This window comes from Carcharodon carcharias, chromosome 6, assembly GCF_017639515.1.
Source record: "Carcharodon carcharias isolate sCarCar2 chromosome 6, sCarCar2.pri, whole genome shotgun sequence".
Lineage (NCBI taxonomy): Eukaryota > Metazoa > Chordata > Chondrichthyes > Lamniformes > Lamnidae > Carcharodon > Carcharodon carcharias.
Genome location: NC_054472.1, coordinates 63,552,791 through 63,575,927, shown reverse-complemented (window position 1 = coordinate 63,575,927; position 23,137 = coordinate 63,552,791). Strand labels below are relative to the sequence as shown.

The following is a 23,137-nucleotide window of genomic DNA, read 5'->3' as shown; positions in this document are numbered from 1 at the left end:
TTCAGTCTCCCCCAAAGTTTTGGTTTCTAATCTCACTTTCATTCTTACTGCACTTAGAAACAGGGAGGCTCAGTTTCCCTTTCTCATTTTCCCTTTCGGTTACCTTTCAATTTGTGCCTGTCTCAGAAAATACAAGATTTGAAACTATGGATTCCATCACAACTGTCAAACCCCTTAAGAATTTTATGTTTTAATTAGATCATCTCTCATTCTTCTAAATTTCATGGAATGTGGGCCTAGTCCACTCAATCTCTCCTCACAGGACAACGTAGGAAATAGTCAAGTGAATCTTCATTGCACTAAGGCAAGTATGTCATTCCTTAAGTAAGGAGATCAAAACTACACACACTACTCCGAGGGTGGAATTCTCCCATCTGGGATTGAGTCCCGTGGTGGGGACTGGGGCGGGGGTGGGGGGGGGGGGGGGTATCTCCTGCTGCGGAGGGGAATGGAAAACCACGCCATATTTTTCGGTCCCGATATAATTAATCATTCACCAAGGCTTTTCTTGCCGTCTTCCATTGCGGCGGGGGCATGATATCTGGCGCCGGTGTATCAAATCAGCCATGGTGGGCAGCATTGGAAGGTACCTCTGAAAATTCACACCAGCGTGAAACAGCGTGAAACTGATTTTCTGGCCTCCCGCCGAATTCTCCCACATTCCTGTGCAACCCCCCCCCCACCTCCACAACCCCCCATTGATCCCGCCTGCGGGGTCATGGGAGAATTCTGCCCCAAGTGTGGCCTCACCAATGCCCTGAGTAATTATAGAAAGATTTCTTTACTCTTCAACTCAAATCCCTTTGTAACAAAAGCTAACATACCATTTGCCTTCCTAATTGCTTGCTGCATGCGTTACCTTTCTGTGATTCTGTGATACAAAGATACTCAGGTCCCTCCTAAAGCAAACATTTCAGTCTCTCACCATTCAAAAAAAAATTGTCTTTTGTGTCTTCTACAAAATCTCTGCCTTTTCCTTATTATCCATTATAAATTCCATCCATCTCTGCCTCTAATGTGCTGGTGTTTACTTTCAATAATCTCTTCCAATTTACATACTTATGGAGACGCTTATAATCTGTTTTTTATGTTTCTTGCTCAGCTTCTCTCATATTCTTTTGTCTCTTTCCTTATTAGTTGCTTTCACCTTTTTTGCTGAATGTTAAAATCCTTCAGGCTTACTAGTCTGTTTGGCAACATTATAAACCTTTTCCTTTGACCTTACGCTATCTTGAACTGCTCTTGTTATCCACAGTTGGACCACTTTTTCAAGGGTATACTCCTTCAGCACCTGCCACATCCCTCCCTGTAGACATTGGTACATTTAAACAACAATAAAAAGCACCAAATAGCTGTAGAACTTAAGCAACACGCAGAAAAAAAACCAACCAGGAGCTAACTTTTAGTTCATCAATTTAAATAGCATTAATGGGGGATCCTTCCTGCTGCTGCAGGTGCTTTCAGTCTTGCAAAGTTGAGAGAGGGTTTTAGCTGAAGCATTGAGCTGGCATCAAATCACTTTTACACACTGATTAATGTCATGATCTACTTGCTCTGCATACTTCTAGTGGCCATTCACTCTGTGCGTGCTAACATCCCCACTGAATGCTGTCCAATGATATTCACCGCAAGATTGTGAATGTGCATCATGAATGTCATTTTTGAGCTTCAAGGGCACTTGTAGTATCACAAAAAATGGGTGCAAATAATCCCAATTTCTTATCCTATGTCTTCAATGTTCATCATACTAGTTCTGTACCTCCTCCACTGATGCTCTTGTTTCATTGCTTGGGGGTGGCAGGGGCTCAATCATTACCAAGACTCCCAGGGAAGGCCTTAATTTCTGGCCCTTCTTGTTACACCTCCTTCAGTGCTATGGCAGCAGTCCCCTAGAAGCGATATGGATTTTAATCATTCTAAGTTGGTCGAATCCCATAAGGCTTAAAAAAAATCCAGTTACTATGAATGAACATAAACCTGGGATCCATTAGAATTTGATTGATGTTAGTGAGGGAACCTGGTGGAAATTTGGAAAATGTTTGTAAAGTTCCAACACCTAGTCAACATGAAAAGATTTTCGTTAATCTTACACCAAAGTTACAACAGGGAGAAATCCAGCAGAAATTACTGTTGCGTCTATTACAAAGAAGGTCTTGTGGACCAGTGGGTAGCATCGCTGCCTCTAAGCTAGAAGCTCCGGGTTCAAGTCCCACTCCAGGAATTGGTGGCCAAGGAAATTGTGTTTATTACAAAACAGTTTGAGTATTAACTTGTAAATACTTCCAACATACACTAATTGTGGGTGGTAAGGGTGGGAGAGATCCCTGGTCAACCACCTGATAGCAAGAAATTGGACCCTCCACCATTGCTATCCATGGCTCCAGGCTACAACATGTATGTAAAAATGTATGTTGCCAAAGCAACTTGGACTTGTTGAGGGACCAGTTGGCTGGACAGCTGATGTGGATCAGATTAGAGCCAACAGTGCAGGTACTCCACCCTCACCATTTTACCCACACCCCCACCCCCACCCTCACCCCTGACCTGCCTCCACTCATCACTAGAGGGCTGGTAAAATCTTGCTATATGTTTTTAAGTAAATGAGTTCTCACTACATCAGCAGGAAACCAGCTTAAAACACTGACTAGTCCTATTGGTGAAAAAGACAGACATTTTTTGTCAAAGCTTTTTGTGTTGAACTCATCAGGACAATTCGCAAGAAAATACCAATGTCAGGAGAAACAACATATTTATACAGTATGAAAAGAGACTGCTGATTGATTGCCAAGTGGATTCTGATTGGTAGAGGTGTTGCCATGGAGAATGCACCAGTTGATGGTGACTGACAGTTGATTGCCAAGCATTGTTTGAAAGTTAAACCAGGCCACTTACTACTGATTAGTCAAGATATTGCCTTGGGGAATGAACCAGTGAATGGCTGTCACTTATTTTGTTTAGTTGAAACTAGCACAATATGTGTACATGTTCTTTCTTTTTTTCTAGCAATACTCAAGTTCTGTACTTCTAAACAACTAGTAGTCCTACTGGCATGAGGGAGTTGAATTAATACAAGCGAAGATCAGTCCTTAATACAGGTTATCTCAATGATCATGTCATTTTGATGGCATTTAGTAATTTATTTCTTCCTAACTTCATTTTTCATATTTCAAAATTTTAAAATGCAGCATGATTAATTGTGCGAGAGCTGACTGAATTTGTTGTCATCTTTTAGATATTAACAAACAGGGAGACAGAATGTGAAATTGTGATGTTTAAAAGGAAGTATCAGAAACAAACAACAACTTGCATTCATCTTACATAAGGCAGTTCACAGAGGGAAGTCAGACATAATTGGACGCTGCAAAATATATCTCCATAAATACACTGTTTAAAATTGACTAGCTGTGGAGAATTATGAGTAACCATAAACTTCTTTACAGAGAATGTTGATATCATCATGGGAGAAAATTAGTTTGAGGGAATTACTGAGAACAGCAGTGTGAGGGTATTAAATTAAATACATACAGCTAAAATTATATGATCAATAAAAAATTCTGGCAGCTATCTTCAGCACACTACTTAGCTGAATAACTTTTTCAAGTCTATCCCCCACTCTCACATTGGCACCATTTTTATTAATGAATAATGTAAATAATACTATATAATACATAGGATTACTCACAGAAACAGGCAGATTGTCCCAATGTGTCTGTGTTGAGATTCTTAGAATTGCCACATCAGCAATATTTCAAATCCAGGTATTGTTTTCCAAATCTCCTTATTCCCCCTTTCCTCAATCACCCATCTAACCTGTTCTTAAATGTTGCCATGGTCCCTATTTTAATTATTAACTCTGGCAGTGGAGTCCACAGACTTACAATCCACTGTGTGAAGTATTTTCCTGCTCTCTGTCCTTATTTCCAGGTCCCCTATTCAAGAATCCTCAATTTGTTTTAATCTGCTTAGTTCCATTCTTTTGTAATTTTGAACAACTTTATCAAATTACTCTTTAACCTTCCCAAATTGTCAGGTTAATCTCCATCTTTATATTTCTTCATACTAGGCATCATCCTCATAAATCAGAGCTGTACCCAATCTCTTCCCTCAACCTCATTTCCACAATGCAGTCTAAGACTGCACACAGTACTTCACCTACATTTACACTTACTTGTAAATCATTCTTAAAAGAACTGATGATTAAACTCTTGCTTTAAGGTGCTTCCATCTGAGTTTAACTAGTGGACTTACAAACCACAAGCAAAATTGGCTGATCATTTATTTACTCATATTTGTAACACTTTGACTTTTCTACTTGCTTCATTTCCCAAACATTACTGATTCTGCCTCTGTAGTCAGGGAATAACAGAAAATTGCACGCACAAATTAGTGTAAGCAGTCTTCACGTTGCAGAGCTTGTTTACAGCAGAATGAAACTACTGAAATACTTATATATAATAGAAATTTGAATTTAAACCACATACCGATGCAAACAGGAGGGCTGGGCTGCCAGAAGTACCTGTTTTCCACCTGAATGCAGGTAATTTTCTCTTCTCCCTGAAGCTCATAGCCAGGTTCACACTGGAAGATGACAGTATCTCCAGGATCTCTGCCATCTCCATTCCGACTTCCATTCATAGGTACACCAGGGTCACGGCAAGCTGTTGCCACAGAGCCTAGGGATTAAAAAGGGGTATATTATTTAGACTAAGAATGTTAGCTTATTTGTTATGATTTTGTTTTAAATAAAACACATACTGTGGGATAAAAAGTCACAAAAGCCCAAAGCACTCATAACTTATAATTACATTATCACAATTTAAGATGGAACTTCTGTTGTTCTATTGTTATTATTTCACTATTTGCAACAAGATCGTCAAAAGGGAGCCAGATGAGTAAAAGAAATTTTGGCCCAGAATTTCACAGATCGCAGTTATGCAGAAATTACACCAAATCTATGCCGGTTTCTGGACCCAAATTTCCCATAGAGATTATTTGCCAATGTTTAAATGTAAAAATTGCTGTAAACCAAGTACAAATACAGCATCACTAATAGGGGTGACGATGTCTTCTGCTATGGCATCTTAGTCTCATACCATCTTGGCTTTGCTGTTCCTCTTGTTTTTCCCATATGATGCTCGTTGGGCATGTCATCCCAGTTATTTAGTCATCCTCTTAAATTCCAACAGCTGGCTTGTGCACACTTTGCAGCTGACAGATTCCACCACTCCCATACCCCGCTGCCACCCCCTGCCAACTCCCCCAACCCACCACCAACAGGGTGAGCTGCCTGTGAATGCTGGTTCTGCACTTATATGCTCACTGTTCAAATAGAAAATAAGTCTGGCCTTCAAAATGTCTCGGGCCTCTCGGTAGAGAAAGAGAGTGAGTAGCACAAGGGTTCCCTATTGTGCTGCAGAGGTCCACCCAATGCCTAATCTGTCTGGAGCATAGTGAGTAAGTGTAGGGGAGTATTTACTTCAGGTTTTCCTAATTCCCATTGCAACTGTGGCAGAAGATCGATGGAAATGCTGCAGAAACAGCATAAATGTCACTTTTTAGTGATTTGTACTAAAAAAATAGAAAGGTATGGGATGGTCCAAGATAACATGACTCTGAGCTATCTTGTTCAAAGAGCCATCGCAGGTACAGTTGGCAGGATGACCTTTTTCTTTATAAAAACAAAAAAACTGCGGATGCTGGAAATCCAAAACAAAAACAGAATTACCTGGAAAAACTCAGCAGGTCTGGCAGCATTGGCGGAGAAGAAAAGAGTTGACGTTTCGAGTCCTCATGACCCTTCGACAGAACTTGAGTTCGAGTCCAAGAAAGAGTTGAAATATAAGCTGGTTTAAGGTGTGTGTGTGGGGGGCGGAGAGATAGAGAGAGAGAGAGGTGGGGGGGGTGTGGTTGTAGGGACAAACAAGCAGTGATAGAAGCAGATCATCAAAAGATGTCAACGACAATAGTACAATAGAACACATAGGTGTTAAAGTTAAAGTTGGTGATATTATCTAAACGAATGTGCTAATTAAGAATGGATGGTAGGGCACTCAAAGTATAGCTCTAGTGGGGTTTTTTTTCTATATAATGGAAATAGGTGGGAAAAGGAAAATCTTTATAATTTATTGGAAAAAAAAGGAAGGGGGAAACAGAAAGGGGGTGGGGACTGGGCGACCGCTTTGCAGAACACCTGCGGTCTGTCCGCAAGAATGACCCAAACCTCCCTGTCGCTTGCCATTTATAACACTCCAACCTGCTCTCTTGCCCACATGTCTGTCCTTGGCTTGCTGCATTGTTCCAGTGAAGCCCAACGTAAACTGGAGGAACAACACCTCATCTTCCGACTAGGGACTTTACAGCCTTCCGGACTGAATATTGAATTCAACAACTTTAGGTCGTGAGCTCCCTCCCCCATCCCCACCCCCTTTCTGTTTCCCCCTTCCTTTTTTTTTCCAATAAATTATGAAGATTTTCCTTTTCCCACCTATTTCCATTATATAAAAAAAAAACCCCACTAGAGCTATACCTTGAGTGCCCTACCATCCATTCTTAATTAGCACATTCGTTTAGATAATATCACCAACTTTAACTTTAACACCTATGTGTTCTATTGTACTATTGTCGTTGACATCTTTTGATGATCTGCTTCTATCACTGCTTGTTTGTCCCTACAACCACACCCCCCCACCTCTCTCTCTCTCTATCTCTCCGCCCCCCACACACACACCTTAAACCAGCTTATATTTCAACTCTTTCTTGGACTCGAACTCAAGTTCTGTCGAAGGGTCATGAGGACTCGAAACGTCAACTCTTTTCTTCTCCGCCGATGCTGCCAGACCTGCTGAGTTTTTCCAGGTAATTCTGTTTTTGTTTTCGACATTTTTCTTTGCTTTACAACTTATGATTCCATTATTTTATATGTCCATCATTTCATTAAAGTAATCATTACATCAGTCATTCCAATTAAGCCTAAAGTTCAAAATGTTACCAAACAAATATATGTTTTATAGGGAAACACAGCAAAAGGTAACATGTGAGGAAACACTTTCTAATCTACATACTTGAGCATTAATTTGGTATAGGAAACAGTTAGGTAGTCATCTGTCATCTTTCCTTAAATTTGTTATCCTGTTCCTCATTTAGAGCCAAGGTGTTACTATGGCTAATACTGACAGTATTTATTCTATCCATTAAACCTGGTAGGAATTTTGGACACTTATTCTTCTTCTTTCAGTTTCTCTGATTTTATTTGAGGCCTTCACAATGTTGGTTGATCACCCTTCTCTACCTCCTCCTGTCAGTCACCATTAATCTTCCAATCCCATTGTGTTGTTTAAGTCTCTCGCCACTGCATATTTCCATCTGGTCTTAAGCCTTTCTCTTCTCCTTCTTCCTGGTAGTCTGGCCATCACTTGCCTCATCACATTTCCTTCCTCTCTCTCTCTCTCCACAACAGATGACCAGAGTATTTCAATCTCTTCTCAGCTACCTCCTTTGACATTCCCACAAACTTCACTGATCCCCCTGATCTGCCAGTTCCCGATTTTGTCCTTTCTCATTACTCCACACATCCATCTCAGCATCTGCATCACATTAGTATCCAGTCGCTGTTCCTCTCTTCTTGATGTTGCCCAAGTTTCTACACTATATAACAATGCTGGCCGCAGAACTCTCTTGTAGATTCTTCCTTTCAGTTTCAGGAATACTTTTCTATCACATAACACTCCACTGCACTTCTTCCGATTATCTAACCTGGGCTTATCGGTTGCTTAATTTCCATTTTTATACTTTCATCTTCTGCCACCATTGGCCCTATGTACTTGAAACTATTAACTTTCTCCAAGTCTTCATCCTTAATTTTGGGCACTCTTATCTGTGTAAAATAATGTTGAACATCAAAAAGGTAGCCCTCCTTTACCCCAATTTATCAGGCAGCACATGTGGGAAAGTGGAGTGAGAATACTTAATTTTATTGGAATAGTGCCACTTCAATGTCTTTCCCTTGGCAGGTGTGACTGCTGCTGCAGCCTTTTAAAATACCTATCAGCTATGCCACTGTTCCTTCAGGTGGTTCATTGTGCAGGTGAGAGCATATGCTATTGCTAAATTTTTATGGGAATTAGCAAAATGTCCCCTCATCAATTTTTAACCAGCCAAATTGTGCCCCAACTATAATTTTTTTTCCGCAGCAATGCAACAGTCGTTATATTTTTAAATTCATTTATGGGATGTGGGCATCGCTGGCTAGGCCAGCATTTATCGCCATCCCAATTGCCCTTGAGAAGGTGGTTGTGAGCTGCCTTCTAGAACCAATGCAGTCCAGGTAGTGTAGGCACACCCACAGTGTTGTTAGGGAGGGAGTTCCAGGATCCTGACCCAACGACAGTGAAGGAACAGCCATATATTTCCAAATTGGGGTGGTGTGTGGCTTGGGGGGGAACTTCCAGATGGTGCTGTTCCCATACATTTGCTGACCTTGTCCTTCTAAATGGTAGTGGTCGTAGGTTTTGAAGGAGCCTTTGTGAGTTTTTGCAGTGCATCTTATACATGGTACACACTGCTGCCACTGTGCGTCAGTGGTGGAGGGAGTGAATATTTATGGATGAGGTGACAATCAAGCGGGCTGCTTTATCCTGGATGGTGTCAAGCTTCTTGAGCATTGTTGTAACTGCACTCATTAAGTCAAGTGGAGAGTATTACATTACACTCCTGACCTGTGTATTGTAGATGGTGGACAGGCTTTGGTGAGTCAGGAGGTGAGTCACTCACCCAGAACTCCTAGCCTCTAGCTTGCTCTTGTAGCCACAGTATTTATATGGCTAGTCCAGTTCCGTTTCTAGTCAACATTAAGCCCCCAGGATGTTGATAATGGGGATTCAGTGATGGTAACGCCATTGAACGTCAAGTCGCAATGGTTAGATTCCCTGTTGTTGGAGATAGTCATTGCCTGGCACTTGTGTAGCACCAAAGTTACTTGCCACTTGTCAGCCCAAGCCTGGTATTTGTCCAGGTCTTGCTGCATTTGGACATGGACCGCTGCAGTACTTGAGGAGTCATGAATGGTGCAGAACATTGTGCAATCATCAGCAAACATCCCCATTAAGGATGGTTGGACTGAGGACACTACCCTGAAGAACTCCTGCAGTGGCGTCCTGAAACTGAGATGATTGACCTCCAACAACCACAGCAACCTTCCTTTGTACTAGATATGAATCCAACGAGCGGACTTGTCCCCCTGATTTCCATTGACTCCAGTTTTGCCAGGGCTCCTTGATGCCACACTAGGTCAAATGCTGCCGTGATGTCAAGGGCAGTGACTCTCACCTCACCTCTGGAGTTCAAATCTTTTGTCCATGTTTGAACCAAGGCCATAATGAAGTTGGGAGCTGAGTGATCCTGGCGGAACCCAAAGGGAGGAAAGCGTGCAGGTAATTTTAAGCAAGTCCCTTTTGATAGCACGTTGATGACCCCTTCTATCACTTTATTTCAGACAATTTGGGCACTTGAGAAAGAACCTACCTTTATGCAGCACAACTTCAGCGTTTCTCAATGTTTTCAAAAATGGATTCCTTTAAAAGTGCAGCCATTGTTATTGTGGGAAATACAGAATCAAATTGGCATATAGCAAGTCTCTATGAACAACATATGAATGAGTGACTGGTGGTATTACTTGAGAGTTGCATGTTGCTCTGGACAAGTAAAAAGTGTCTGCTCTTCTAGAGTCCTAAGCTCTGGTATACCTTCCTTTACCCCTCCACCTCTCTTTCCCTCTTTTGACACTAGTTCAAACTTATCTCTTCGACCTGGTTTTTGGTCATCTGTCCCAATAGCTCCCTATGTAGCTTGGTGTCAAACTTTGCTTGATAATGTTTCATTGGAGCACCTTGGGACATTCTACTATGTTAAAGGGCAAGATAAATACAAGTTGTTGTTGCTGAAGGGAAAATGAACTCCAAGCAAGATTGTAAGTGCACAGAGGTTTTCCGTGCAGTGGCTCAAATTTTGACATTTGGACAACTTGAATTTTCTGTACTAACTACTAAATTATAGTCAAAGAGTCAGTTTTGTGAAAGGGACAGGAGGTGAGAGTTGGGAAAGTTCCCAACTCCGCCAACTCATCTTCATTAAGAAGGCACCTGCCACCATATTTTAATTCTGGGGAGACTGGGTTGAGGTGGAGTCGTTCCCGCTGCCTTCAGAGGCAGGCCCGATGTGGAAATAGAGGCAGGTGAATCGTGAGGCCAGCAGGCTAGAAGACCCGCCTCCATTTACTGGGACTTCGGCCTCGTGTAATTATGACTGTCAGGCCTTTAAACCCTCACCTCCCCACCCGCAACCCCTAACAACCCCCACCACCAGCCCCCCCACCCCTCCACCCCCCCCACCGCCAACCCCCCACCCCCCCTCACTCACCCCCATTCCCTCTCCATGTCCTCTCATATCTCCCATTCCCCTCTATGCCCTGCCCATGCTCCCATTCCCCATCTCTCGTCTTTTAGAAAGCTGTAAAATGTCAATCTGCGCTTTTGTTTAAACTTCAGTATTAAATTTGTTTACAATGCTTGAACCTTACAAACAACTGTTGCCACCATGTTAAGAAATTCCCAGAAGTTAGAAATAATCACACTATTTTACATAGATACAGGAGCTGACACCACATGTATTTCTTAGAGCTCACCATGTACTGTGGAATAATACATTGTTGCTTTAGTACACTGACTATTGTGAGTGATGTGACATTTAGATACATATGTGTATACGCACATAACAATATATTTCCTAATTCTTCTCGAATAATATAGCAACATAAGTTTTAATATAATAAATAATGTGTTACCGCCGCTGAGACAACAATTGAATCTATGGAGCAGGAATAAATACAAATAACTGAAGTAAGGCACCATCTTTTGATATTTTTGAGATTACCTTTGTCTTGCACTACTGGTCTAACTGTGACAACTGTAGAATGCAACGTATAGTCAGTCAACAGTTGATTTATACTGTGGATTCAGCATGGTTGTGATTCACATTCACATTCTCTGCCTGTTTACAATCATGTCAGTTCTTTCAGTGACTATATTTAAATATTAGGACAATGCAGGCAAGTGCTGTAGTGAATTTAGAAAGTTCAAAGGGACAACCCGTTCTATTTCTAAAGATGGCTTCATGCTCAATAAAGTTGTATTAAATTTGGTGCCAAGCCCAAGTAATCTAGGATGATCTTCTGAAAGGGTGTTAGAGTGTTCCCAAGCCAGGTCAGTGAGTAGTTCTTAAATTGCTCTGCTACGTTTGCGTCAAGGTTTATATCAGATCACTTTATGATATAATAATATGGTCTAAAAGTTTATATATGTATGTCATAAGTTACACTTGAACCATTTTTTAATATGGGCAATATCTTAATTCAGGGAATTTAACTTTGTTCATTAGAAACACAAAGAATTCCCAACGTGAAAGAGTTTTATTACTCTGTCAGAAAAATCTCAAAGCTGCTAAATTTTCAAGGGATTTATGATGTAGTTTTTGCATACTCATTGCCAAAGATGACTGCTGGAAGAGGGCCCTTACTCTCTATGAACCAAACTGCGACTTTATGCAAATAATATCAGGTAATGTAGCATTGACCAGGTACCAAAAAATGTATGCAGAAACAACGGCTGTTACATGTCACACTACATAGTCAGAAAAACCTCAGTTGACTGTAGAAGGTAATAAGTAACTTCATAAAATAAAAGTGAACATATCAAGTTCAAAGAACAGAATGGGATAGAGTTTCCACGATATGGTGCTGCCGGTTTTCCCAAAATCGACCAAAACAGCATAAAAGATTGATGAATTTGAAGCACAACTAATGTCCACAACAAAGCGAATTTCCACAATCTTTTAAACAAAATCATGCTGGAAGCCAACCACAAAACTGTCATGTCCATAGAATGAATTAACCAGCATTAGCAAGTTCCTGCTATTTAGTCTGTTGCAGTCTTTCAAAGAGGCTCTTAAAATTAAGGTGCCTTATTCAGGCCACAGGCATTAATAGGCATCCTAGTAAAAGAGTTAAAATATATATATTTAACCCACTCAAAAACTAATGAGCATTACCAATGAAACTAGTGAATAGTTCTGCATAGTTTTTTAAAATAGGTATTTTCAGACATTTAAAAATCAGATTGTACATAGGTGGTGAACTAGACACTCTCACTAAATTTCTTTGTGCGTTGTGATAAGCCCATTTTTTATTATATTATTACCATTCCAAAATTCATCAAGGAATATATTTTAACATCAGGGGGAAAAAAGGATGTTGAACGCTGCTAGAAAGAGAGATATGCTGCCGAAGCTTTTCGTCTTGCACTCATCAGGACAAACACAAGAATGCCAAATTTCAAACAATCACAACAATTTATACAACAGGAGAAGAGGTTGCTGACTGGTTGGCAAGTCGACTCTGATTGGCTGAGGCATTGCCATGGAAAAAGGACTGGGGAACCATAGGCCGGGCATGGAGAAAATTACTTTTGAAACACTGGCTGATTGTGCTGGCTCATGGAAGCTTTCGGAATTTTTGGTCCTGATGAGGGCACGCAGGTAGCTGAGTGGGCACAGAGACTAATGTCACCAGCTGCTGTGTTGGTTTTACATTGCTGTTCCTGCCTCTGGCAATTTTCCTGAGCATGGGCTGGATGTGCCCTGCTCAATGTGGAAACAGGGTCAGTTAATCTTGTTAACAAGTTAAATGTCAGCTCGTTAAGGACCAGTTTGGAAGTTTTGTGGGGCTGCATGGGTTGCATATTGGATCAGGGGCAGTCCAAGTGCATGGAGATAGCAATGCAGCCATGGTCACACCATGAAATTAGGTGGGTCCATAAAAGGGAAAATGGCTGAAGGGGTGATCAACCATTGGCACATTGAGTGACTAGAGGTTGAGGGAAGGAAGATCTGTATATACTCAGGCAGGGGTGGGGGTTGTGACACTCCTGGCACTGTGGGGCCATAAGGGGATGCGGTTAGCTTGTAGACATTGTTGTGAGTTTAGCTGGGTACAAGTAAAGCAGCCACTGCTGATGGAATTATAATTCTCTGATATTAGGTCAAATTCGATGATGATCAACAACCTCAGCAGCAGAGGCAGAGCCCTGGGTAGCAGGAGGGCAGAGGGGAGAGATGTGGGGAAAAATGAGGAGAAGCGAGGAATGAAAGGCAGGAAGGAATGAGGGTCAGGAAGGCAATGATGGCCATACTCTCAGCAACCAGTGTATTACTGAAGACAAAGCCACCTGGACATGTCAGAGAATCAATGTTGCAGGAGACTGCACACACCGAGGCAGATGATCACAGAGATTTGTGCCCTCTTTGCTGAAGACGTCACATCTTGCCATGCCAGTAGCCATTAAAGTCACTGTGGTCTTGAACTTCTTTGCCTCTGGCTCGTCCAAGAATTAGCAGTGGCACCTTGGGGACATCTCATAAGCAGCAACACGCCAGTGCATCTCACAGGTCACTGATGCCTAATTTGCAAGAACTGGGCAGTATATACAATTTCAGACAGAGAATTCGGCTCTGACAGTGGATTCCCACAGGTAGGTATGATTGATTGCACCCATGTGGCCATCAAGCCAGCCAGTGATCGGCCAATGAGATTCATCAACAGGAAGGGCTTCCACTCTCTCAACATTCAACTGGCCTGCAGCCACAACAAGAACTTCCTGCAAGTGTGCATTCAGTTTCATGGCAGTTGCCATGACCCCTTCACCCTCCGGCTGCCGTAGTTCTTCATTCCCACCTCCAAACTCTTGGATGGATTCTAGCGGACAAAGGATATCCTGGTTGGGTGGCTCCCTCGAGTACACTCCTGCAAGGGTCTTGTACATTGTGTTGGTCTGCACTTTCCATAACATGCCCCTCCAGAGAGGTGTGGCCCTTAAGACTGGTAAAACACTAGAAAGATACAGATCTTCTGAGGAACAGGAGGGGCAAGAGTTGGAAAAAGAGAAGGAAGAGGTGGAGAATGAATTGGAAAATGGAGAGCAAAGAGCTGCCCTGGATAGACAAGGAAGTGGCTGGGCCCAGCACAGATCTCAAGGGGTTCATCAGGATGCCATCCACATCAGGGAACATCTGAACCAGACATATTTCTGCTATGCCTCTCCAAGGAGAACCGCATGGCCTGAAATTCACTTTCACCTACCTGTGAGAACATTCAATCGAAGACTCAACCCTGAGTGGATCCACTATTATCATCAATGAATGGTCCAGCAGTCTGACTATCTCATTGCAAAGTCCTTTTAATTCCCTTCACCACTTCTTCACTATTTTCCAGTTTAGCCATTAAAAAATGGAAGCTCACACGTCTGCGGTCATGTGTCAATATTCACAGTGTGCTCCAAAATTAACAAAATGTACATTTATAAGTGAAGCAAGTCCCAGTGAACCACTCTGTGCTCTGCCCAACCCTGCTCTCAACCAATTCTATGCAATGCTCTCCTGGTGGCATCGGATGAGGGAGAGGTAGCCTCTTGCTTGTGTCTGCTTGCTGCTGAGATGCACGTGGCACTTGTCCTCTTTGTAGAGGTGCAAGTGGGGGCATTTTCAGATGCTGCTTCACCAGTGTCAACACAGGGCAGTCTCCGTCACAAGGTCCTGCTGCATGGTTTACCCTTTAGTCAGAGGGGGCGAGGATGCCAATGATGGTGCCCCCGGAGGAGAGGCACACTCATCTTAATTGGTGACTGCCTCGGCCCTTGCTTGGCGCTCCAGATGGCTGAAAAAGAGCAGCAGCTGAGGCACAACTGACATCCCCTCCATGCATCAGTGTACCACCAGCACCACTGACCTGTCCATGCTACAGAGTGTTGCACAGATTCTGTGCATGTCAGTGCGCTGTTCCTGCATTCATTCAGTGTGATACCACACATGGTTCTCCATGAGGTTGGCCACTCTCTCACTGGAAGTGTTTATGTGCTCAAAGTCTGAACCATGGTAGTGTACATGAGCTGAATGGATTCTTCTATTCGTAGCCCATTAGCCTGCACTGCCTCAGGGAACCCTGACATGCTGGTCTAAGTTGAGCCTCCTTGCCTGTGAACCCTAAAGCCTGGAATCTGTGCCCAGCTAAACATGGCTGGATTTGCCCTTCATCTTTCCGGGGGACAGCCCATAACTGCCTCTGCCTTTCTCACCTCCACCTGCTCACTTGAGCCATGCTGCTCACACAGTGCCACCCTTTCTAACTGTGCATGTATCCTACATACTGGTGCAGGCACACTTAGGGCAGATTTTTAGCTCAGCAGGCGGCCGCGCACCCGACCCAGTCTGGCATGAAAAGGAGAAGGAAGAGGTGGAGGGGGAAGTGGAAAATGGAGAGCAAAGAGCTGCCCTGGATAGACAAGGAGGAGGCTGGGCCCAGTGCAGATCTCGAGGGGTTCATCAGGATGTCATCCACATCAGTGAACATCTGATCCAGACTTATTTCTACAATGCCTCTCCAACCCTGGAGAACCGCATGGCCTGAAATTCACTTTTATCTGCCTGTGAGAACACTCAATTCAAGACTCAAACCTGAGTGGATCCATTCTTATCGTCAGTGAATGATCCAGCAATCTCACTATCTCACTGCAAAGTCCTTTAATTCCCTTCACCACTCCTTCACTATTTTCCAGTCTAGCCATTAAAACATGGAAACTCACTCGTCTGAAGTCATGTGTCAATGTTTACAGTGTGTTCCAAGAGCATCCCGACATCATCCCACACTCATGCAATATTTCGGTCAGTGGGCGCACCATAAGTTGGAAGCGCACCCGCCAACAATTAAGAGGGAAATTAAGTGCATTAATGGAGCAACTGACTCTGATTTCTTGTGGTCCATTCAACCTTACAGTTGGCGGACAGGCAAATCGACCAGGCGGCCTTTACATTTTTCGTAAAACCTCATCCATGGGTGGGATGAGGTTTCCGTGATGAAATAAGATATAAATAAATTTCTGTGGACAGCATTTTCAGTAGATAAATTTTCAGGTGATTTATTATGATGCATGGACCCTTTCTTTCAGCTTCTGAAACATTTATTTTTGATTTTTCAGGTCTGTAGCTCCCTGAGGCAGCTCTCTGCCCTCAGGGAGCTTTCTCTCAGCACTGGCCCGTGCCCGCGTTGACCTCAGTGCCCGCCCCCATCCCTGCAGTGCTGAGCTTCTCAGCACATGTTTCACGCTAGCAGGCTGCTAATTGGCCCACCAGCGTGAAATCACGAATGGGGGGCCGGTCGCTGTCAGCGGTACTATCCGGGCCCGCCAATCGTGCCCGCCCACCAACCTAAAAATTAAGGCCTCAACTGGGATTCTCCGGCCCCAATGTGGTGGGACCTGCCACAGGGAATGCAGCGGGCCAGCCAAAAGTCGATTGACTTTCGGCAGGAGCAGGAGATCCCAGCAGCCAGAAAGTCCTGACCTTCGTCTTGCACTCATCAGGACAGATGCAAGAATGACAAATGTTAAAGTGGGGTAACAGTAAGCAAAATAAGTATCATTATAGTCAATTTAAAGGTAGATGTAACAGGATAGAAGTGGGATGGTGGTGGCCATGTCTGTTCAATAGGATCACCATTCTATAGGTGCCAACATTATTTTCAATTCCTTGCCTTTTTGTTGTTCATTGAGTTTGGTCATGAGCTAAATCTTTCAAAAGCTACCAATGTAAAGTTGCAAATTTTAAATAAGGTAAAGAAAGGTCAATTTTCCCCTTTCAATTCCAATGTAATTTGAAAGAACAACAATAACTTTTCACTTCCATGAGATTTACTTTCATGACACCAATAATCGTACATTAAAATTACACCATAAGTATCTCAACTGAGAAAATACATATTAATTTTTGTCTCAATAACAGATGCGGCACTATTACATAACCAAGGACAGCGGGTACTTACTTGAAAACTGGACAGCAAATCCTGATTTACTGATGAAGAAGTCAGTATCAAACTGGATTGTGATAAGGTTGAGGGTGCTGTGGATGTTGTCAGGAATAAGAGATCCACTGACTTCTTTCAGAAGCATCTCGTTCTCAGGAGGGCCGTCCCACATTCGTAAAATATCGTGAGATGCCTCAGTATCAAAAGCAAGAAACTGAAGGCTGCAGAATGAAAAAGAAATTGTAAAAAGATGTTCTAATTTTACGAGGTTGATGCAGTTTTTAGAACATTGCGCTTTCTGGGTAGATCAAGGCTGAGAACACTGGGTTTGCCATCTGTTTTTGGTGGGGCTCAAGAACTCTGCTCCTCCCAGCTTCACAAATGAGAAATTCAACATTTCCTGAATGGATTTGACAGTAGCTTGCAATGATCCCTCGGAGGGAGTTAGCCATTCACTACCTGGTACAAATGAGAGGAGCATGTACAGTACAAGCTTCACCCCATTGGCAAATGAAAATTGCAATCAAGGTCCTACAACTGACTTAGGGCCACAACATGAACATTTAAGTAACTCACGTCTGTTTCAGGCAAGTAAGGTACTCATCTATTTTTAGGATTCCCTAAAAATTGCAGCAGGTGGGCCAAGGACATCCTCCAATTTTAAAAATTGTCATCAGCCCACTTTCTAGGCAATAAAACAGGCAGTTGGCAGCTGAAACTCATTTTACTCTTCTCTGGTGAGTGAAATTCAATATTTTAATTCAAACCTTTATATTGACACTAATGAATTTTTAGGGAAGTTTAACTAATTTTAATTCAATTGGTTGTAAGGTATGCATTATTTAATTTTACAAGTGGTAAATCTGCCAAAGTGGTTGCTTTTAACAATGTCAGTACCACAGGTATGTGAAGATAAGGTATTAACAAACAGCATGTTGTTAAAATATGTTAAGGATTTTCAAAAAAAAATCATGTTGAATTCTTCATATTCTCATACCAGCCATTCTTATGAGTGTTCATGAAGGTGGCAATTCATGTTCATTTATGCAAAAGTTGGGCTGTGAGGTCTGCATATTAGGAACCAGGCTGAAGTAATCTAAATACATTTTATTCAGGACCCTTCTAGCTGACAGAGTGAGGAGAATTTTATCTCCTCAGTGTAGGCTGGATTTACACCCAGAAATGAAGTGCTCACCAAGTACCAAGTACAAATGATTTTCAGTGCTTCCTTTACCAGATGAATTCTTCTTTCATATTAAAATCTGTCACATGATTATATTTCTTAGGGCACCACATTCCATACTGCAGCTACCAAGCTAGGAAGTTATATTTTCCTGTTTCCGTGCCTAACTCCTTGCCTTCGCATGTATCCTGCCTTTCGCCACCGTTTTGATAGTCATATGGGATGTTGACAGTAACCCAGATTGGTAAAAGTAACAACTCTTAAAGACGTCCAAAAGAAAGTGAAATAGACAAAAGGGAGAAACAAGGGGTGGAATTTTACGGCCTCGCCCACCGGCAGGATTTTCCGATCCTGCTGAAGTCAATGGAGTTTTGAACGACTCGCCATATTTTCCAGTCCGACCCCCACCTCGACGGGGCCGTGAAATTCCGTCCAAGGTGACGGAAGTTCCTTGAAGTATGGGAAACAATGGAGAATTGTGCAAGAGAAGGACCACAAGGAAAAACAAATGAACTATCAATGGCATATAGTCACATCTAAGTTAAAAATTTCAGGTTTATTTGACATGTGATAACATAAAACAGTATCGCTCAGTAGACTCTATTGTGTTACAAAATAAGCTCCAGTACATAGAAGCACATCAGTAAAAATACAATTCTGGTTTTGCCCCCTATTTGAGGTCAGCCACTGCAGCCGCAACTGCACACCCCCACACCCTACCCCCGAAACACACATTACTGCTTCATTGAAAAGACAGGTTGTCAACCATTTTTCCAGGCTTGTTGACAACAACACTCCAGAGCCAGCCATCAGATGGCTAACTCAGCCCTTAATGTAACCTCTTAAAACACAGCTTTCATGAGGCTATGGCCTGGATTTTCACTCCCGGGTTGGGAATGCAGAGTCAGGACATTTCCTGGCCCTCCAGCCTTTCTCCTCACACCCCCTCATGCCACACATTCCTATTCATGCCAACCCATGCCACCTCATGCCCTGTACCCATCCCCAATGGCCCCTTATTCATTCCATGCCAACTTATGTCCCACTACCCACCCTGCATTTCCTCCATAGCAATCTATGCCCCTCTGACCACCACCATATCACCTCATAACCTCCATGCCAACCTATGGCCCTGTACTCAAGTTCCATGGCCCTTTTTAGCCCCTATGTCAACTTAGTGCCAACTCATACCAACCCATATCACCTCATAACCTCCATGCCAACCTATGGCCCTGTACTCAAGTTCCATGGCCCTTTTTAGCCCCTATGTCAACTTAGTGCCAACTCATACCAACCCATGCCCTCTCACCCATCAGCCTTTGCCCTTACAACTACCATGCCAACTTACCCAGTATCTACCATGCCCAGACCTCAAGACCCATGCAGAGGTGAATTCATAGTCCACTTCAAATAATCTATAACCACTTGCAGCTTTCAATCAATCTGTGAAATGGCAGACACCCTACCATGATAATGGATAGTTGTGAAATCAGTCATGCAGTGCTAATTCAGTAATAGAAGCCCTCAGGCCTATGTCAACAGACAGAGAGAAATAGCAAGCAATGATTATTTTTAATACTCCAGGCATTTTTTTGTTCAAAGATTTAATGGGCAAGACTTTCAAATGCCTTGGCAGCTTACTAGCTCCCTTTAACAGTAGCTTTTGACATTTCATCTTGACACTTTTGACAGTTGCTTCTGACAGTTCCTCTTGACACTTATGACAGTTATTTTGACAGTTCCAATGAGCCAGATAGTTCCAATGAACTTATACACATTTTACACACATTCACGCCTAGTTTTAGTTTCCCAAAGGGCTCCTTACCTCTCCTAAAGGGCACCTGGCCTTCCCTAAAGGTCCTCCCACCAAGATTTCCCAGGACCATATCCAAAGGGGTACCTTACCTCTCCAAAAGGGACCCGGGCTATCCAAACGAATCCATAAAATTCAGAACTGCTCCTACCAGATCTAATCTGTGCATATCAGGTTTCAGACACCTCTCACACCAATATCATATATGACTGGATGAAGCTGCTGATTTCTATGGGCAACTGCCTTTGTGAAACATGTATGCGCAAATCCCGACCTGAGACCATTCTTGCCCCTATGGAAATGGTAGGCGGCATGTTCATGGGTGGGACTTCTGAAAAGACAGCCCCACATTCCACTTCTGCATTGTATGATGCATTTATGCAACATATGAAAGTAAGAAGGTTCCAGCATGCAAATTGTGAGCATACAATCTATCTGAATTGAATAAATTAATACAAAAAAACCTATTATGTCCTAATTGTTTTTCTCTTTTGAGGTGGATTCACAGATAGTTTCATTGTAGATTATGGGCTAATAAAATTGGGACTTAATGCATTTCAATGGTGCTCAACAACAGAAAAATGTTTGATTGTGAACTAAACATCTAAATGCCATTTTATCAAATATGTGTAAACTCAATTACTCACCAGAGCAATTTTTCAACAGTAGAAATGCATAAGAGATAGCTAGTTACTAAACCATCTTGAAAAATAATTATCTAAATTATATAATACCGTGACTTCTTCAAAATCTGACAGCTTTTAAAATGCAAACATTTCAATGAACTGTGCTGCACTAAAGAGTAGTCGTCCAATTTACACATATTTATAATGGCTTTTTGTTGAATCATTCTTGCACAATATTTTCACTGACAGTACAATAGTACCTGATAATATTTCCTGGATCCATTTCGATTGTCCAGATACAGCGGAGATTATTGTCATATGGGAAAGGGTAACCAGGGGACAGGATCCTTCCAGATGATTCACCTTTGAACTGACCTCCACATTCAGCTAATAGGGAAATAATATTATATCAGTAACTTTTTTGGCAACTGTGACAGGTTGTGAATTTTGGTCATTTATTTCCACAGAAAGACTTTGGAACTGAGTTCCATTTGTTTAGAAGTAAAGTCTATTTAAGCAAGTTCTTTCATTAATTACCCTGTCATGAAGCTCGATATATAGCTCACACTCATCATGTTAGGAAGTTGTTGGTCCTGGGTGCTTGGCAATGGTTGTCTGTCATAGCTCACCATACCGCTGACCACCCCAACCCCCCCTCCACCCCACCATCTTTTCTGTTTGTGAACACAGATATAAAATCAGAGACAGGAACACTCATTGACAACAAGGTGTTTAAAACACAAAGCTGGTGATGGGCAATCCTTCAGCCGACTCAGAAGGTTAGAAAGCAGGATGGCAATTAGAAATTATTTTTATACACATAAATCAAGCCACCAATGTGGAGCAGTGTAGTGCGATCATTAATTTGTATGATTATGTGAGGATAAGCACTGACTGAAATTCCAATCACTTGCTGTGAAATGATTCATATCTGGTCTCGCCTTACCTAGTTTTTTCTATATCCATCATCAAAAAAGATTACAGAGATATCGGGAGGCACTTACAAAATCACCTACAATCCAGGTGACAAGAAGATTACATTCGAAACTGGAGAATACAGCACACCTCTAAGTGTGAGATGATCAGACTGTGTATGAGTGCCCAGTATGAGTACCTAAGGCAAGACTCCAGCCTTGGAACACCAAAAATCCATTTTCTAACGTAACTGAAATCTAAATCATTATTAATTTTAAAGTATTCATGTATTATTCAAAAAAAAACTGGTTATTTTTAATGTTATTTTGCACTGTTCTAATGGTTTTAATCATTCACTTTTCAATAACTTGAATCAAAGAACAAGAATAACCTGTAACGGTCCGGTAATTGTCTAGACACCATTGGCTCTCCTGTCTGATTAAGCCTCCAGTAGGATGGAAATCCCTCCTCTGCGAGCAGCCCTCCAGCATTTGCAGGACTGCTGGGAGCTGTGGTCATTGCTGGTACTACAGTGGGGCCTTCACCAGGAATCACTGATGGATCCCTTGAGAGGTGAGTGTGGGCAAGATGGGGGTCCCAGGAAGGGTGTCACTGGCGAGCGAAGGTAGGAAAGTTGGAAGCAAGGGCATGGGTTTGGTTTCCTGTTCAGCCCTGCTTTCCCAATGCTAGATCCCTTGCTCAGGCACAGAAAACCTGTGAATGAGGGACACCCCTGACAGGCTGCTGGCAAACCCAACAAGATTTGCTGCACAGCCTCCCAGATGGTGAGTCTCCCGCCTGCCACTGGTTGAATAAAAGATGTGGGAGAATGGAGCCCTTAAGTGGCCACTTTAAGGATCTCAATTGGCATCAGGAAGGCCACCGCAAGCCTTCCTGACCCAGACTTAATCGGAGGGAGGCTGGAAGGTGAAGGGAATCTCTGCCCCGCACCCTCCCACCAAATCCCATGCACCCCTTCCTTCCCAACCTGAGAACTAAACTCGGGGGAGGGGGACATTAAATTCCACCCAATATCCTCTGTTAACTTGGTACTAAAAAATTCTCTTCAAAGGAGGTTATTGATCAGATAGGTTCACATAGATAATTCTGAAGCAGGATCATCTCATATTGATACAAAAACAAAACACTAGGAATGCTGAAAATCTTAGGTGAAAACAGAAAATGCTGGAAATACTCAGGACTTGCCAGGGGTTCTGATGAAAGGCCACAGGCCTGAAAAATTGCCTCTGTTCCTCTCTCTCTCACTGGCTGAGTATTTCCAGGCATTATCTGTTATTACTTCATTCTTTATTGATGTTGTAAATACGGCTAAAAAATTTGATCCCAAATATTCTGGGGCTCATAAGTTATAGTTTTTTTGAAAATCTTTATTTTGAACTCCGTTAGTGTGAAGCAAGCACCTTATTATTATAATCACTGATCATATCACCTGGAACACTTATTCCTTATGAACCAATGAACTATTTCCTTTTCAATGCATCTTTTGTGTTCATCACTGTTCAAACACAATTCATGATGAAAAATCCAAAAAGTTTAATGAAGATTTCAAAATCATGTGGCTTAGTGGTCATAAAGAATATTTGATTAAATTATTTTCAGCAAGTTAGTTTTACGTTGCCAACAGCGATGAATCCAGTTGTATGGCTACCTACATGTTAAATTGAATGGGATAATAGTAT

At 42.3% G+C, this 23,137-nt stretch overlaps 1 protein-coding gene across 1 annotated transcript in view; it reads right to left on the bottom strand.

Moving 5' to 3' along the window:
* Positions 1 to 23,137, bottom strand: part of csmd3b (CUB and Sushi multiple domains 3b) — a 2,092,226-nt gene that overhangs the window by 413,484 nt on the left and 1,655,605 nt on the right. The window contains exons 25-27 of the mRNA XM_041189252.1: positions 20,783 to 20,909; positions 16,919 to 17,121; positions 4,482 to 4,673 (exon numbers count right to left, since the gene is read on the bottom strand). Coding sequence (XP_041045186.1) covers positions 4,482 to 4,673; positions 16,919 to 17,121; positions 20,783 to 20,909 — 522 coding nt within the window. The remainder of the gene's footprint in view (positions 1 to 4,481; positions 4,674 to 16,918; positions 17,122 to 20,782; positions 20,910 to 23,137) is intronic.